The sequence below is a fragment of the Protopterus annectens genome, chromosome 9.part0 (assembly GCF_019279795.1).
Source record: "Protopterus annectens isolate FY-2018-M chromosome 9.part0, PAN1.0, whole genome shotgun sequence".
NCBI classification, from domain to species: Eukaryota; Metazoa; Chordata; order Ceratodontiformes; family Protopteridae; genus Protopterus; species Protopterus annectens.
The window spans coordinates 878,407,402-878,426,141 of NC_056743.1; the positions used below are offsets into that span (position 1 = coordinate 878,407,402).

General features: G+C 41.8%; 1 protein-coding gene across 1 annotated transcript in view; it reads left to right on the forward strand.

The window, feature by feature from the left end:
- The window catches only part of DCTN2 (dynactin subunit 2), a 767,074-nt gene that overhangs the window by 208,114 nt on the left and 540,220 nt on the right, over nucleotides 1-18,740 (forward strand). The window contains 1 exon segment of the mRNA XM_044083609.1: nucleotides 8,051-8,112. Within this exon segment, the coding sequence (XP_043939544.1) occupies nucleotides 8,051-8,112 (62 nt within the window).

Here is an 18,740-nt window from a genome sequence, read left to right on the forward strand (position 1 = left end):
TTCCTTCAGAAAGGATACTTTCACTTCAGACTCACATCGTCTTCTTCTCTTGTCCAGGAAATCCCCAGCAAAACTGGTACTGAAGGTTTTGGGACTCATGTCAGCTTCTCTTATTGCAATACCCTTGGGAAGACTGCACATGAGAGTCCTACAATGGCTACTGTTTGCACAATGGTCGTTCCAACAACTACCTCTAACACACGAGATTCTCATAACAACACATGCAAAACACACCTAAGCTGGTGGCTCCAAAACCTTTCCAAGGGCAGACCATTTGTGCTACCCGCCTACAGTTACGGTGACCACGGACGCTTCCCTGACAGGGTGGGGGCATCTTTCAGGGACAGACAGTCCAAGGCGAATGGACCAATTTAGAGTACAATCTGCACATCAATGTTCTAGAGTTGAGGGCAGTGTTTCTAGCGTTGCAACACTTTGCTCCCCTTCTTCCTCTGGGAACTATTGCAGTTCAGACGGACAACATGTCGGTAGTCTGGTACATAAACAAGCAGGGGAACCAAGTCCTATCAGCTATGCAGAGAGGCCATGAGAATTTGGCAATGGGCGAGTCCACGGTCGCTTTCTGATAGCAACACATCCCGGGTCATCCAACATCATAGCCGACAGGCTGAGCAGAGCAATTCTGTTACCAGTGGTCCCTAAAACAGTCAGTTGCGAAAAAGATTTTTGTCCTGCGATCTGTTTGCCTCCAATGAACGCCAAATGCAGGAGCTACTTTGCCCTATTACCCCTCGAAGTCCCCAGGGACGCACTGATTCACGATTGGCCCGGGACTCCTGTATGCATTTCCTCCCTTCCCCCTGGTATCAAAGTTTCTCCAGAAAGCCAGAAACCTACACAGGACAATAATCCTCATTGCCCCATTCTGGCCTCGTCAAATTTGGTTCCCCTTCCTGATGACACACTGCATTCGGGGACCCTGGATCCTGGACCCAGAGCCAGATCTATTGACTCACTCGTCAGGGGCTCCTCACCCCGTGCTTTTGTCCCTCCATCTAGCAGCTTGGCTGCTCCAATTCCCAACTTAGCCAGGTCTGATCTTCTTTCGCCTGCAGTTCAGAATATATTAGTGGCTTCTCATAAAGCTTCCACTACTAAAACATATACTAGTAAATGGAAGCGATTTGTATTTTGGGTGAATACACAGCAGGTGGATCCTGTTATAGCTCCTTTGAATAAAATATTAGAGTTTTTAACAGACTTGTTCCATCAGGGTGCTTCTCCTGCCACATTAAGAGTTCAATTGGCTGCCATTTCTAATTTCCATGTGGAAGAATGTGGGGCTCCTGTTATGGCCCACAGACTTTGTAAAGCCTTTTAAAAGGGCTTTTCATATTAGACCACCAATTAGATCTCCCACGTCACCTTGGAGTCTAAACTTATTGTTATCTAAGTTAATGTTGCCCCCCTTTGAACCAGCTTCCTCTTGCCCATTGAAATTTTTGTCATGGAAGACTCTCTTTTTGGTAGCCATTACATCCGCTAGGCGAGTATCTGAACTTCAAGCTCTCTCCATTAAGCAACCTTATTTGATCTTTCACTCTGACAGAGTTTCTCTTCGCACTAATTCATCCTTCCTTCCTAAAGTTTGTTCTATTAATAATATTAATCAGTCCATTGAATTACCCACTTTCTTCAAGAATCACTCCAACAAAATGGAGTATATGTTGCACAAATTAGATGTTCACAGACCGCTAAGGTTTTACTTGGATAGAACAAAAGATCACAGAAAAACTGATCAACTTTTTGTAGCCTTTGCTGATAACAGAAAAGGAGTAGCGGTTACCAAAAGAACTCTTTCTAAGTGGTTAACGGATTGTATCATCTATGTCTATGATTCTTCAAATCAAACTCTTTTGCACAAACCCAAAGGACATTCAACAAGGTCAGTGTCTACATCCCTGGCTCATGCAGCTCGCCTACCACTAGACGCTATTTGTGCGGCTGCTACTTGGTCTAAGCCACATACATTCATTTCTCATTATCAGGTAGACAAGGTTTCTAGGGACAGAGCAACCTTTGGTTCCACTGTGCTCAAGAACATCCTTCCGTGAGTCCTCAGGAACAAGGAGCTAGGGACGCTACCCATGTGTAAGAACAAACGGCGAGATTGAACACTATCACATATAGAAGTTATGTCCTTACCATAACGCCATGTGGAGTGTTCATCTGCCTTTGTTCTTACATTCGCCCTTAGGAAGAACGTTCAGTTTTGGTGCCTGGCCTGGGGCATTCTGCTTCTGCATTGCAGTTGTTGTGTATATAGTTGACATGTATATATATCTGTATATGTGTATATATATATATATATATATATATATATATATATATATATAGACTCTTAGTTCTGTGCCTATGTGATGTAAGCATGAGTGTGCTCTCTCTGACTTTTGGTTTGCTTGCAAACTAGATCTGAGGTAAAGGCAGAGGGGGATTGTGGGTATTAGATTGTCTCGAGCTTCTTCTCGATGCAGAGCTTGCAAGCGGCCGACACGGAGCCGAGGATCGGCTCCAAACCCATGTGTAAGAACAAAAGGCGAGATGAACACTCCACATGGAACGTTATGGTAAGGACATAACTTCTATTTAATGATATTTGCTTGAACAGCTCTTCACAAATTTCATAATAATGGTTTTCCCAAAAATCTGTTTTTTCTGTTAATCTCTTGCTTTGCCAGAAGGATAGTTTACCGATCCTTCCCAACTTTAGATATTGCCTGGTCATATGTTTCTATTTTTGGCCATAACTTGGAGACAAGTGTCAGATAAATTAATCTAACTTGTGTCACCAGGAAGTATTTCTTTACATCAAGTAGTTTAAGCCTTCATATACGTATATCTTGTGTTAGCTTTCCCCACTTCACCCATTATCACTTCCTATTCCAAAAATTTGCTTTATTTCATATTTAACTTGTTCCGTAAGTTCTTATTGGATTGATGGTAGTATGCCTGATCAACCTATATGATCTCTGGGACCACTAACATTTTTATTGGTTGCAAGGTAGTTTCCTTGTCCATAATGCAGCATTTCCCATTTTTTGTAATATTTCCTATAACTTTCTCACCAACTTCCTTCCATGTTTCTAAGGCTGCCAAATCCACATTTCTCTTAAGCTGTACCCCTAAATATTTTTTTCATGTCCCCACAAAAAGTGGGGAACTCTGTACCATTTCAAAAGTAGGAGTAATATCCATTGCCAGAGCCTTTATTTCATTTTCATTAGTTTTATTATCCTGCCACTTCCTGAAAACTTCTCAAGAAGTAGAACAACACATACAAATCTTGTTCTGATCTGTTTAACAAAATTTTCTTCTTTCTGTACCAGGAATATCCCTTGATGCTGGAATGCCTTATTCCATTTACCAGTGGCTTCAAGTACATAGCAAAAAGTAATTGTGATAGGGGACATCCCTGCCCTGTTCCCCTTCTTAAAAACAATTATTCTGATATCTGCCATTGATTTATAATACTTGCTTGAGACCCCTCATAAAATCTAAATATTATGTTAAGTATTTGGTCTGGTATGTCAGATTTGCTTAAAACCTTCTCTAAATACACTTAATCCACCCTGTCATCACGGCCTGTTATCTGGGCCTGTTAGCATAAGCTGTTTCATCTTTAGTTCTGCATCTCTCTTCCTCATTATTGTTTTGTTGATATTGTCAAATGTCTGCTTATTTTTGATAAACCCACATTGATCTAGGTCTGTAACTTTGGCTAATAACTTACGGAATCTGTTTGCCAAAACCATCATAAAAAATCTTGTAGTTGTAGTTCAAAACTGCTATTTGTCTGTTAAGAACTCTGAGTCGCTGAGTCTTTTCCTTTTTTTTTTTTTTTTTTTACTGAAGTAATTTCCTGTTTCCAAGTCTTTCGTACCGCTCTCCCTTCAGAATATGGTTGAATAGACGTAATCAGTTGTTCTAAGCCCTTCTGTCCTCCTTGCTTCCATACTTCAGTGGGAATCCCATCTGAACATGGTGATTTCCCAGTAGCCAGATGTTTCATTGCTTCCTGTAGTTGTATAAATGTTCTCTCTCATGTTGTTTGCCTCTGACTGCATTCTGACCCTCCCCACTCTCTTCTCTCTATAGATGTTCATAATATTTCCTAAATATCTCTGGGATATTGTGTGTTTGTCTGTCTTAATTTCATTATGCTAAATCTGATACAATCCTTTATATTGCTGCTTTGACCTTTGTGCTAAAAAATCAGCATACTTCGGTCAGTTTTCAAAGTAAAACTGTTTCATGTAAACATTATGTATTTAAGATGTTCTTTGTACTCCTAGATCTGTCCTCTTTCTTGCGTTAATCTTTCCTAGTCTTCTTGACATCTTTTTTTTGTCTTAATTGTAACTGTTTAATATTTAGTAAGCCCTACCTATTGCTTTTTCCCAAAATCTCTTTCCCTTATATCCAGTAGAGTGCTCAAGACCAGTTTTGTGTCATTCTATCCATGCCATAAATTAACTTTTGTGGCCTAGAGCCTTTCTAGTGCTTCATGAACCTTTTGCTCCATTCATTTCTTAAAACTCCCAAATTTAAATACATTAATAGGGGATCTTTAGTGTCTTAATCCTTGCAAGTGTTTGCCCAAATTTAATTGCATTTTCAGTAAAGTGTGGTCTGAAAAAATAATTGGATATTTAAGTTCTCCTGTAAAATATAGATTCTGTCTAGCCTTGCCCATGTATTATAAACAGTTAAGAAAAATAGAACTTCTCTCTCACCATTTTTATTAAGCCTACATTTCTCAGCCCAAACATTTTTATGTAATTATCTGAGAGTTTTACTTCTGTCAGAGCATCTTTAGTTCTTGGCCCACTAGAGACATCTAAAGTATTACAGATTAAATTCCATTCTCCCATCCTCCACCCTTGTAATTATCCCTGGAATTCTGTAGTTTGCCCTAACATTAACTTGAACTGATCTTTTCTAGCTCTGAGGAACATTAATGTTTACCAGTATAGTTCCTTTATCATAGTAAATCTGCCTAATCTGTTTTTTTTCTCCTTTGCTCTTATGTTACTGCATCTATTAAGTAAAACTAGTAGCCTTTTTTCCTTTCATTCCCCACCTCAGAATTAAAACCAACATACCACTTTATTTTATCAAAACCCTGTTTAGTTTATTCAGATGTGCTTTGTGGAGCATAATTAGTTATGCATTTTCTTTGTTAAGATATAATAAAATCCTCTATTTTCTTTCTGTCTACCAGATCATTCATATTCCATGTAATTATGTTCAGTTGCCACCTGCAGAGTTGTTGACCAAAACATCTAGTTTTCACCATCCCTTTCACTTTTAAGATCTCATTCAAGCTGCTTGTTCCTGCCAGTAGCCCAGGTACTAGATGCAATTGGCTTGGATTTTAAGTGAGTTGTATAAAACAAATTATTATCAAAAGTCCAAATGATGCTCTGTCGAAACCCAGGATCTCATCAAAGGAACACTGAAAACCACAACACTGTTGAGAAACGATCCCGAATTAACACCAAATCACAAAACGCCCTACCCGTGCTAACACAAACAAGTGCTAGCATGAGGCCCGCATTGGGGAGTGGTGTCAAGTCCGATAGTTTTGGCATAGGTGTATTTCAGTGTTCTCATGTTAAGATCCTGTGTTTTGACTGAGCATCTTCAGACGTCCGATAGTAAACCATATAAAACTAATTTGTTAATGTTACGAATACTAAGAACTTCTAAAGATTGGTATAATCAAAATATTTATTGCAGCTAAGTCCAATGTACTACACAATGTATATAAAAAAAATCTTAAAAAGAATTTTTCTCATTAAGAGAAACTACTCCTATTTCAGTGGTATGCTCTCACATGTCATAAATGGCTCTACCATTTTTCTTTTTCCAGGATAAATTACTGTTAATTTTTTACTAAATATCTGGTTCTGTTTCTCTTTCTAGGAATAAGAACCCTCAGATTATTACAACTTCCCCTCTGTAGGCAAAAAATGCTCATTTGCTTGATTTTGTAGCATTTCCATGACTACTGTGGATCCTACATTAACACAAGCAACCCGTTTTGAGTAGTAAGAATGAGTAAAAACTTTTATGATAACTACTGTCTTCAGCGCTCAGACTGGATGCTCCCTTGTTAGTTTAAATTTTGTTAATTCTTCAAGCATAAATACCAGGTATCTTGCTGAAAAGTGGAAACAAGTACAGTTTTCCTTGATACATTTTCTTGGCAGAGCCACAGTTTAATAATCGGTCCTTTAATTTCATTCTCTCCCTTGTATTGTTGCCACTCCTCCCTTCTTACGTGACTGCTGTGATATTAATGAAGTGAATCATTACACCAACGAAAGCATAGCCTATTGGCTCCAACCGCACCTCTTGTTTTAAAACTGCTCCCACCACGACCCAGGTAATGGAAAGCTGACACCACTAATCGTTTTCCTCTGAGGTGGCTTTGAAAGAGTTGATTTTAGAAAGAAGATACAGTTTAGATATTAAGAAATATTTTGGAAGTAAAATTAAACTGAAATGGAAACATTGACACCATTATTATATAAGAAGATAGGGAAAAATAGTGAAAGAAGATGCATAGCATGGGTTATAGCCTGGTATATTCAGTTAGATATAGTAATGATTAAGCTGGTTTATTTATCAGCCAAATCTGGGAAATTTTGAAAGATGTTTTGGAGAAACAGCACAATAAAAGAAGAGCAGCATTTAAAAATGTTGGCACTTATTTGTGGGATATATGCAAGGTTTATTGATTTATTAATGGGGAAAGAATGAACAAGAAGACACAAGTAGATAGAATGGAGGAAAGTAATGCTTCCCAGATAGATTTAATTGTAATTCAGAGAAAGTAGTATACATTGCTGTTTGTATCATTAGCATCACATTGTACATAAGCAAGAAGAAAAGATAATATCAACACAAGTAAAATAAATGTAATGTGAATGCATTGTACAAGCATTCTGCTGTACGTCAAGATTTTGTAATTTGCTTTTTTTTATTTAGATTGTGTAGCAGAAAATGAGAATGGTGTTTTAAAAACATTCTGGAAAAGGAGGATTTGATGTGGGAAATTAGATCGGATGATGATAATCCCCCAAGTATGCATGAAACAATATGAAGTGTTTGAAGTTAAAATCACTAGTTTGACTAGAAGGGTGGGTGGAGTTAAGAAAACAGTGATTCATGTATGGTGGTGTTAGTTCTGAAGAAGTCTGTAACAAAGACAAAAATTCTAAATTTTTTAATAATTTGAGATTGGGTGGTTCCAAAAAATGTGGGATATTAAACTCCTCAACATAGGGATTATTTCATTTGAAATTCTTAATGTAAATGTGAGTGAATTGATTATTTAAAAAATCAACACTTTGAAGGGCTGTGTGAGTAGGCTGTAAAACTGCTGGAGCTTGCAGCTGTTAGTATTGACAGAAAAAGGGAGTGTTTGAGATCTGTAAGTAGCATGACGTTTTTATGGTATTTTTGGATTGCTGTCACTGATCTTCCCTTTGGAAGAGAAGAGCTGATATTAAACTGTTGGAGCCTACTGTCAAACCTGTGTCACCAGTGTGGTAGATGTGAAGTCTTTCTGCACGCCATTGGGCAGGTAATAATTTTGTGAAGAATAATTCTTGGATCTGTCTTTAGTATATAGTCCAAGGCAGAGTGTTAAAAAAAGTTCAGCAGTTTGTCTTTGAAGAGCTTGTGTTAAAATTAAATACTACTGAGGGACAAGGATAAAACTGAAACTGAAGTGCAGTTGAAGTGGGTTTTTTTTTTAGGTCTATTAACATTTCTCCCTTGGAAAAATATAATAAAATGCCAAACAACTGAGAAGTGCCTATGCAGCTGCTGTAATTAAGATATAATGAAAACAAAAGCAAGCATTTAAGACAAAGTGTTTTAATAGTCGTGTGGGAAGGTATATTGTAAAAGCAAGGCAAAAAGAGATATTGTTCTTGGACACCTTCTGTAGTTTACCATGCATTTAGTTTTGTGTTCAGCAGCTGGCATGCTGGTTTATAAATTCCTTTTTGCTTTGCAGACTTTTCTGATCGAATTAGTAAAGGGAGGAGAACTGGGTATGAATCTGGAGATTATGAAATAGTAAGTATGTCTCTGTGGTGAAAAATAATATGCATTAATCTTTTATGTGTTACTTTATTCAGGCTAAGTTGCACATGTTCAGTAAGTCTTTAAAAACATATATGTTCCTGTTCTCCCAGTAAATACTTTGTGTACCATTGGGCCACTTACTATTAACTGTGCCCATTTGTTCGCCTTTCCTTTATATTCCTTAATTTGGGTGTGACCTGGCCTGGGAAGGCCATCATACAGGCAGCCTCAGCAGTGGGTAGTACCCTTGCCCAGCATTCTGTCAGTGAGGTTGTATCTGGTCTAACCTCTCCTTTGGGCAGGAGGATGGATGACCTGCATTACTATGGGGAAGACAGTGACCTACCCAAATGAGGTGCATGTTTCTATGCCCTTACAATGACAGCTACTGCCAGAGTGGCTTGGTGGTTGAATGCCTATCTAAGGCCATATCTTGAAGCACCTCCTCTCTTCTCTAGGATTATAACATTGGCCAATCCCAGTCTGCTGCTATCCTCCCAGCTCTTTCACGAGCCAAGCTGCTACACTATCTCTGGTCACCTGGGCTGTAGTCATGGTTTTATCTCTCTATGTGGCTGCCACAGAAGCCCAAGCTGCTAATTGATCAACAGCCATGTGGGTTGTAGTTAGGGCTTTCTTACTCTGTTACTGGAGCTCCTAGATGTTCTTGTTTTAGCAGACATTTTATCCAAAGTTTGCAATGCTTTTCAGTCCATGTTGTAGTACTGCATCTCTGCCTCCAGTGAGTTTTCAAACTTTGCCAACACATTCTGCCACAAGTTTTTTTTTTCCATCAGAATATATTCTTTAAATAAAATTAAGTGCATATCCCTTGGGTAAAGAATAAACTGCAGGTTCAGTGGTATCATTTACTAAGGTCATGTTTCAAAAAACAAACAAAAAAAGGTGCCAATATCAGCAGCATTTAGTTATTGTTTTTACTTCTTGCTCATTTTTTTTCTTTTTTTGCATATGTTTGGTATTTCTTTAGCTTTTAATCAGGTTGCCTCACCTCACAAACAGAAGCATACCTTGTTAAAATGTGAATATTTTTAATGTACTGTTACATATAAGTGCAAATTCATTCATTCAGAAAATTCTGTCTGTAGTTTGGGATTTTCTGTGGCTTGCTGTACACTTTTTGACTTTGTGTGGTGATGGAGTTTTTTTTTTTGATTAATAGCGAAATTTTTAAAAAGTGAATTCGATGTTGTCTTTTCTGTTTGGGTTCAACCTGTGGGTTATCAGAACCAACTCTGATCTGAGACAGGCCATATCCTAAAGACTTCAGCCTCCATGCCCCACCTCTTCTACACATAATCCCTTGCACAGCTAGAATTACTTCAAATCTCATTTGTCACCTTCCTGGACAGCAGCTTGGTCTCAAGCTCCAAGGGTGTATCCTTTTGTGTGTGTTGTTAGTTTAATCTTCTTTCCCCTTTCCTGTACCCTAGTGTGGTTGAGTATTAGTATTGAGTTTTTGGTGTATTTTTTTTGTTAGCAGTTAGTGCAGGTAGTTGGGTTTAAGAAGTGTTTGTTTTCCATTAGTGAGCTTTTCCCGCCTTGTACATGTGCTAGTTAGTTAATAGATGATGTGTTGTACTTTTAGTTTATTAGTGTATTAGTTTGTTGGTGTATTAGGTTATTGAATGAATAGCTGGCTATAGAGAAGGATTTTAAGAAATGTGTGGTGTGTGGCCACAAGGTCCCTTCTGAAGACACACACGACAGATGCGTGCTTTTTTTGTCTTGGGGACACTCACCACAAGTCACACTTTACCATCTACAATAGTTTTGGCACTCGTATTGTAAGTGAAGGAAGGGCCAAGTTTGTCCTGAAGCGGCTGTTTGAGGTTGTAAGGAAGGATCTAAGGACTCCATATTTTTGAAAGGGGACTGAACATGATCAGCTCCCTCCTCTTCTTGTCCACCTGATCCAAAGGTCCCAAGACCTTTGATTCCTCCAGCAGTTTTACAACAGTCATTTTCTTCCAGCAACTCGGACCTGATCTCCTTTGGTGCCATTATGGGGAAGACACCTTCCCCTGCACTAAGTGTCCTAAGGCTTTTGCTGTTGAAATGAGTTTCCTCAGGCAGAACTCCCTCCCCCCCCACTTCTCCACAGCCACTCCATGAGAGTCTTTGCCTGAACTATCTCTTTCTCTTTCTGTTATCAAACTTGTTATCTAGCAGGTGAGCCTCCATCAGTGGCTTCATATTCTTGATCATCTCATTTGATCAGGGGTTTAAGACACACTGACTTGGAGCAGGTGATGTGGTCCTTACTTCAAGCCCAGATACAGTTAGGCTTGATTCTTGCTACTTCAGGTCCTTCACCAGAGGCTTCGGCTCCATTTTGCTGGTTCCCCTCCCTCAGACTGTATGATTCCAAGGCCATTGGAACTGGTTGCCTTTCCACTCCTAGGTTTGGATCTGGTTTGGCTAGTTTCTGCTGCTTCCCTGGCTTTGGTTTCCACAACTCCAGAAATTTTTGAGCCAAGTGGACCTGTGAGCTGATTCGAGGCAGGAATTCCGGGTCAGGTTCAAAGCTTTTGGGTTTGCCCCACTCACTGGGGGTGTCTGATCTTGACAGCCTGGCTCTGATCTCTGTCTGGGAAGGCTGGAATGGCTCAGGAGTCTGGTATAGCTTTTGGATTTCTGGATCCTATGTGTGTGGGCTCAGGAGTGCAAGCTTCAGCCTCTTTTTTTTTGCTGTTGTAGAGAGGATGTTCTCCCGTTGGGGAAAGGAGTAGTTAGCTGCAGTTGGTATCCCTCCCTCTTTAACATCAGTACTTGTGGACATGCTTCAGTCTGTTCTGAGGAACCTACCCCAGGTGCTCTCCGATTTGCTGTACCCTCAGGCCCCCCTCCCCCGATTCTCCAGGGTGGGAAGTCTCATGCAAGAAGTGGTGCAAGAGGAAGCACTTGGATTCCCCAGAGGAATCCCTCACCGAGGATACTGACCTCGATGAAGGTGAGAGGTCCCCTAAATTCCCCTGCAATGACTCAACTTTTGGTGAGCGTGTGGAGCTGCCCTGGCAGCACATGGATTGGACTACCGAAGTCCCGTCTCTGGAAGAGCCAGTATTTTTGGAGGCCTTCGGGGTAGGCTTATCCACGTCCTGGGTGGTTTCTTCATCAGATGCACTTACTGACCTGGTGTCCCATAGGGTGTGGAAGGAGCCTGATATGGAACCAGTTGTAAAGAAACTGAACAGGATTCTGGCCTGTCTCCAGGACTGGCGCCACTGTAGTAAGGGTCCTGTTGTTGATACTGTTGTGGTGGCAGCAGCCACTAGGAAAGGCATCTCGGAAGAGAGTTCATTGGTTCAGCCCTCGAATAGGGAGTCTCAGTTGTTGGACCAGTTAGAGATGTATTCCCATGGCTCAGCCATGTTCACAATGAGAACATTGAACTATCTCAACTCTCCAGACAAGACTTCATTGGGACTTCATGTCAGAAGTGTCAAGGGTGAACTCTAGCTTCTCAGAAGACTCTAGAGACTCAGTTGTCCACCTTGCAATATATTGCCAATGTGTCCTTTCGTCTGCTTTCAAATGCAGCTGATGGCATATCCCTAGCCACTGTCGCCTGCATTGCCATGTGTTGCTTTACTTGTACAAGGTTGTGTAATTTTGCAACATGCTTCAAAGCATCCTTTATTATTGCTCCACACTGTCTACTGTTAGAGTATGTTTTGTTACCCCCTCAAAGGACCTTCTCTCAGAGCCAGGAAAGGGGGAAAACATCTCTTTAGAAAAAGTGCAGCAGTTATTTCAGGAAGTTCTTCTGAAGGTTCCCTCAGCAGCAAGGGGTAACCACAGTGGGCACTGCCTGCATGGCAGGAGTGGTCTGCAGAACCAGGCCTTCTACAGAGCTTTCTCAGGAGGCCCTTTCAGTGACCTTGGGGGGTGGCCCGAGTGTTTGATTCTAGAGGCAGTAAGGGGTCATTTGGCTGTACAGTCAGAAGCTTGGGATGTCATCACCTAGGATGGCATAGGTGTTGAGTTACATCCAGAAGTTCTACAGTTCATGATTAGAAACTCAGAGGTAAACCTCAAACATCTTTTAAAAATGCCATGCCATCAGAGAAAGGATGCAGCCATTGAAATTCAGAAGCTGATCATAAATGGCCATCCAAGAGGTCCCACCAGAACAATGCAGATCCTTGGTCTATTCAAGGTTTTTTTTTTGTTCCAAGGAAGAAGGACTTCAGGCCAGTTTTGGATTTGAGCAAGTTAAACTGCTTTGTCAAACAGTCCCATTCCGGATGGTCCTGGTGCAGTCCATTCTGTCTCTCTTGAGGAGGGATGACTGGATGTGCTTGATCTACGTCAAGGACCCTTACCATCATATAAAGGTAATGAGGCATTCTAGGAGGTTTCTGCTCTTCTGGCTGAGAGCCAGTCATTATCAGTTCAGAATGCTGCCCTTTGGTCTTGTCACTGCCTCCTAGGTATTCACCAGCTGCATGGCTGTCATAGCAGCCTGGTTTATGCTGCAGGCATTCCAGGTCTTCCTTACCTGGATGATTGGTTCCTAACTTCCTGAAGACAGCATCTTTAGTCAGAGCCCAAGAACACCTTATTCCAGCTCTGCAGTTCTTGGGGATCACAGTCAGCTATTCAAAAATCCAGTCTTCACCCTGTTCAGATGCTATCACTTGGGCACAGTCTCTCAAATTGCAATATTTGGGCTTCCAGGGTATCTACCTTTCAGTGTCAAGCCATTTTCTTGCTGTCTTACAGGTGGCCTCTGGCATCCCTTATTCTTAGGGCACATGTCGGCTGCCATCTGCTTAGTTCCCTTGGAGAGGTACCACGAGGGTTCAACACTGGACCCTTTTGGTGGAGAAGTCTTGTTGCTAAGGAAAGAAAATATAATACCAAGAGCTGGATTTGAAAATAATTCAAAACAACCAAAAGAGGCCAAAAAAAGTTGATTGAGAACTTTCGTCACCACAGAAACAGGACTTCATCAGAATGCTATACTTTTTTTTTTTTTTTTAACACAATAGTCTTATTGACTCATTTTGACGGAATTTCCCATAATATTGACAAACTTGTATCATGATCAGATCAGGCAGTTGTTGGAGCATCCTGGGCATGGGCACGATAGACGCCTCTCTCCTGGGGGTCATTTCAAAAGGAGAACTGTCTAAGGGACCTGGACCACTGCCGAGGCCAGTCCTCACACAGCATCTTGGAGATGAGTGGTCCTTCTTGCATTGCAGACCTTTCAGGATGGTCTCTACTAGGATGTGATCTCAGTTCAGGCTGACAATATGTCTGGTATTTGAAAAATGATGGAGTCCATTTTTACCCATGTTGTCAGAAGGACATGAGGTTTTTGCAGTGGAAGATTTAGTCTTAGAAGATGTTCTTTGTGTTTCACTGTTGCAGTCATCACATTTGGGTTATCTGCTTGCAGTAGCCCTCAGTCGGCTTGATTATCAAAGTCTTGAGTCCTGCGTCGGTTGCTGTCTCATCTTCAGTGATGTCAGGTAGTCAGGGGTATAAAGCATGCAGCCGACGCCATTACCCCAGTCTTTCTTGCCGTGCCTGAAGCAGACGAAGTTTGCAAGTGCCGATCAGCTGACTCCTGAAATTTTAATTTTCGAGTTTCAGAACCGAAGTCTTCAACTAAAGCTAAGTACCCTGTTGGGGAAACTTTTTCTTGCTCTAAACCAATGTCAGTAAAAGTCCGTAATTGTATTTCTTGTGGAAAGCAAATATGAAAGATTTTCATTCGTACTGTATTCCTCGCCTAGGCCCTGACCATGACGTACCTCGCTGTCAGTTTTCTGCCTTATTTAAGCAATGAACTATTCGTCGTCTGTATATTTACGCTTCTAAATATTTTGGTACTCTGTTCAATTATCCAGATATGTCTTCGGTAAGCCATCTGACTACCGACATTCTGAAAAAAACCTAAAGATAGACAGAGACAGGCAGCCTAGGTCCAAAGCTGCCGACAATGCTTCTCCTAAGCCAGTCGCCAGTTCGCCTGTACTCAGTGAGGTGCTTTTGCAGCCCCTGATACCCCCTACTTCGGATTCGCAGGCCTCTACTGAGACCCATTCGAAGTCTGGTATGCCGCGAGATGCTTCAACTGTGGAACCTGCAGATGTCTCTACCTTGGATGGATCCGGAGCCGCTCTGCAGGCACCGGCTTCTGAGGGTGTATTCAGGCCTACTGACTTGCATATTAAACCGACGCCATCTTCTTCTTTAAGGCCTAAAACTCTAACCATGCCTAGAAAACCGACGCCCAGACCACATGGTCAGGCCTCTATGTCTAAAAAACAAATAAGAATGGCTGAAAACCTTACTACTTTAATCAGGGGAAGCCAGCCTTCCCCTTCTAAGAGACCTAGGACTGAATTTGCTTATGATTCTTCTGACCAGGATTCTGAAATTTCTGTTTCCTCTGATGACCAGGATTTACCCTTCTCTACCTATGAGGATTCTGATGCAGAGGACTCTCTTCCCTCTGCTTCCCCACCAGAGGATTTCTCTTTTGGTGAAACCTTGCGTACTCTAGTGAGCATTTTCGCTGGGAAAGCCAGGATTACTCTGATTCTAAAAAAGAGGTTTAGGGATTTCTTACTCCTGCCCCAGCACAGGCCTTTAGCTATCCCTCCTGTACTAGACATTGTTGATGATGCCTTTTCTGAATCTAGCTTGGCCCCTGACTCTTTACCTCCTGCTCCCAGAAAACCTGATAGATATTACAGGGTTCCTGACTCTCACAAGTTCCTTTTTAAAAATCCTCCTGCGGATTCTGAGACCATTTCACAGGGACCCAAGGGCATTAAGGCTGCTACTGCCAAAAATTCTACCCCCTCTGATAGAGACTCCAGGGTGCTGGATAGATGGGGTAAGAAGGTGTACACTTCTACAACCTTGGACATAAGGGCCTTAAACTGCCAGTTTCATATGTTAAGGTATCAGCAGCATATTATTGGATTGCTTAAACAGAAAATGATGTTGATTACTGACTGTGCTGAAAATAAGGATTTACAGGATTTAATGCATTCTGCTGAACAAGTTGGAAAACATACTTTGCAATGTGGTTTTGATTCATTAGAGGCATCTTGCAGGGCTGCTGTCACTGGGTCTGTACTTAGGAGGCATGCTTGGCTTAAGGAGCAATCTTTGCCAGATCATGTTAAAGCTAAATTGCTGGATGCTCCGTTAAATCAGGACTGCCTGTTTAGCAACAAGGCAGAAGTACGTCTTAAAAAGATGGAGGAAAAAGCTAAATCTATGCAAACTGTTAAAGATTTCCTACAAGTACAGCCTCCAAGATTTAGTAGGCACTGGCCCTCTAAGAATTGGTCCTTTCTTGCCTCTTCCAGGTCTTCTCAGTCCAAACCCAGAACCAGCAGAACACCCAGGGTATGCACAGGACTAAGCAGCTCCCACTTCCAAATCAGGGAGTAGTAAAACTCCTCCCTGTGGTAAGCTGTCTAAATGACTTAACTTTAAAACTTCCAAGCACTTCTTAACTGACTGCTCCTTTAGGGGAAAGATTGCTCTGCAGGCCAAAAACTGGGAACTCATTACCCAGGACAAATGGGTTTTAAATATAGTTTTCCAAGGATACAGATTCCACTTCCACACATTACCAACCCCAAACGGTTGGCCAGATCTGCCACCAAATCAGTGGGCAGAGGCTCAAAATCAAGTACTCTTTCTCTTAAGCATAAAGGCTATTCAGACTGTTCCAGAAGAGGAAAAGGGACAAGGTTTCTACTCAAGACTTTTCCTGGTACCCAGAAAAGACTACTCATGGCGTCCTGTCCTGGACCTTTCTGTCTTGAGCACCGTTTTGGTGATCCCAAAATTCAAGATGCTAACTCTTCACCAGTTGCTTCCTATGCTAGGCAAGAATGTATGGTTGGCAACACTGGATTTAAAGGAAGCCTACCTGCACATCCCAATCGGGGAAACTTGCAAAAGATACCTATGCTTCAAAGCAGGATACATGCACCATCAGTTCTCTGCACTGCCCTTTGGCTTATCTACTGCACCCAGGGTATTCACAAAGTGCCTAGCGCCAGTCATTGCATTTTGCAGGCAAAGAAATATTCAGATATACCCATACCTGGACGATTGTCTAACTCAGGCAGAAATACAAGGACATACTTTTGAATTATCTGGCATTTGTACAGAAAGTGCTAACTTGTCTGGGGTACACCATAAACGAAAAGAAATCACATCTGGTACCCTGTTAAATTATATTCCTGGGAGCAAGCTTGAACACAACTTCCCAGATGGCTTTCCTCACGCCAGAGAAACAAATTCATTGGACAGCTTACTTCAAACTAATGGCCACAAAAACCCTGCTGTCTGCAAGGCAAATACTGCAAGCCTTGGGGTTCATAGCCTACTGCATTCTACTAATTCCATATGTAAGACTGCATATGAGGAAACTACAATGGTATCTAAAAAGCCTATGGTGTCAACATTCTCAGGATCTAGAAGCAGTGATTCCTATCATACCTTGCCTACGGTTAAAGTTCCTTTGGTGGGCAGAGGCCTGCCACCAAAACAAGGGACTACCATTCACTCAACCCCCTGCAGCCCAAACCCTAACAGACTCATCAGACTATGCATGGAGGGCTCACCTGGCAGGCAAGTGCATTCAGGGCAAATGGAACCCAAGTCAAATGCACCTGCATATCAATCAAAAAGAAATGTTACCTGTACAAAATGCTCCGACAGCCTTCAAGGACCACATTCTTCCAGGACAATTAATGGTAAAGACAGACAACACCACTGTTATGTGGTACATAAACAAGTATGGGAGTATCCATTCTTACCCCCTCTGCAGACTAGCCATGGCTCTGTGGAACACAGCCTTGAGCTACCAAGTGCATTTACAGGCTCAGTTCCTGCCAGGAAAACTAAATACACTGGCAGACTAACTAAGCAGAAATCTCATGGACCCACATGAGTGGAAACTGGGACCAAAGACTTTCAACATGTTAATAAACAAATGGGGGAGCCCAGATAGAGACCTGTTTGCCTCCCCCCAGAACTACCAATTGGACAAATTCTGCACAAGGACTCCCCACAAGCAAGCTTGGAAAGTGAATGCTCTGTCCTTCAGCTGGAAAAATCTGTCAGTTTATACCTTTCCTGCTCTGCAAAGTACTACTAAAGATCAAACAGGACAAACCAAGGACAATACTGATTGCACCAAACTGGCCACACCAACACTGGGACCCCCTCTTGTTCAGTGTGTCACTTCTGGCTCCATGGCACCTGCCTCAGACCCCTACCCTGCTGTCACAGCAGGAGAGCCAGATTCTGCACCCTCAGCTTCACACCCTGAACCTGGTAGCCTGGCTAATTACCTAATCTGTCTGTTACCATCCCTCAGTAAACAAGTGTTGGATGTCATTTTGTGGGCAAGGAGGCCTAGTACTAGAAAAGCTTATGCTGAAAAATGGAAAAGATTCTGTGCTTGGAACCAAACTCAAGGGATGGCCACAGCAGCGCCCAACTTACCTCAGATTCTTCAATACTTAACTGAGATGCTTCACAAGGGCCTTTCTTTTTCCCCCATCAAAATTCACGCCTCAGCCATTTCAGCTTATTACAACACAGAACCACCCCTATTCTCTCATCCACTGCTCAAGCAGTTCCTCATAGGGGCCAAAAACTTGAGACCACCCATGAGAGCCCCAACTTCAGTCTGGGACCTTAACTTTGTATTGGAAAAATTCACTCTTCCTCCTTTTGAGTCAGCTGCAAGTGCAGAGTTAAAATTCCTTTCTTGGAAAACAGTCTTCCTTTTGGCAATCCCTTCAGCAAGAAGGGTATCTGAATTACAGGCCCTTATGGCAGTGGAGCCTTTCATCATCTTTCATGCGGACAGGGTGTCCCTCAGGACCAATCTCTCCTTCATGCCTAAGGTAGTATCCAGTGTGGCTCTTAATCAGTCATTTGCCAACCTTCTTTTCTAATCCGCAGAACAAGGGGAACAGATATTGCACTCCTTAGATGTGCACAGACAACTTAGATTTTACTTGGACAGGACTAAAGCTCAAAGGAAATCTGAACAACTGCTGGTGGCATTTGCTGCAGGGGCAGAGGGAAGGCTATTTCAAAGCAAACCATTTCTAAATAGGCCATTGCATTCATTTCTGCTGTAAGCACCATGGAAAACTAATCCTACAGGGGATTAGACCACATTCAACCAGGGCTGCATCTACCTCTACAGCCTTTCTCAGAGGTGTTCCTACCAGGGACATCCTAGAAGCTGCTACCTGGAGTTCTGTACATACTTTCACCAAGCATTACCATTTGCCATTTTTCTCTAAATCCAGAGCTGGCTTTGCCACTGCAGTCTTGCAGGGGCTTATAGCTGGTCCTAATGCTATCTAAATTCCTCCTCCCATCCTTAGCTTTGGGAATCTACCCAAATGTGATGACTGCAACAGTGAAGCACGAAGAACATAGTACACAGTTGTGTGTACACTTACCATAAATGTAGATGTTCGAGTGTATTAACTGTTGCAGTCCTGGTTACCCTCCCTCCAGCCCCCTGACTTTTTTTGTCTCTACCTCTATTCTCCTTTACTATGCTTAAAAACATTTTGGTGTAT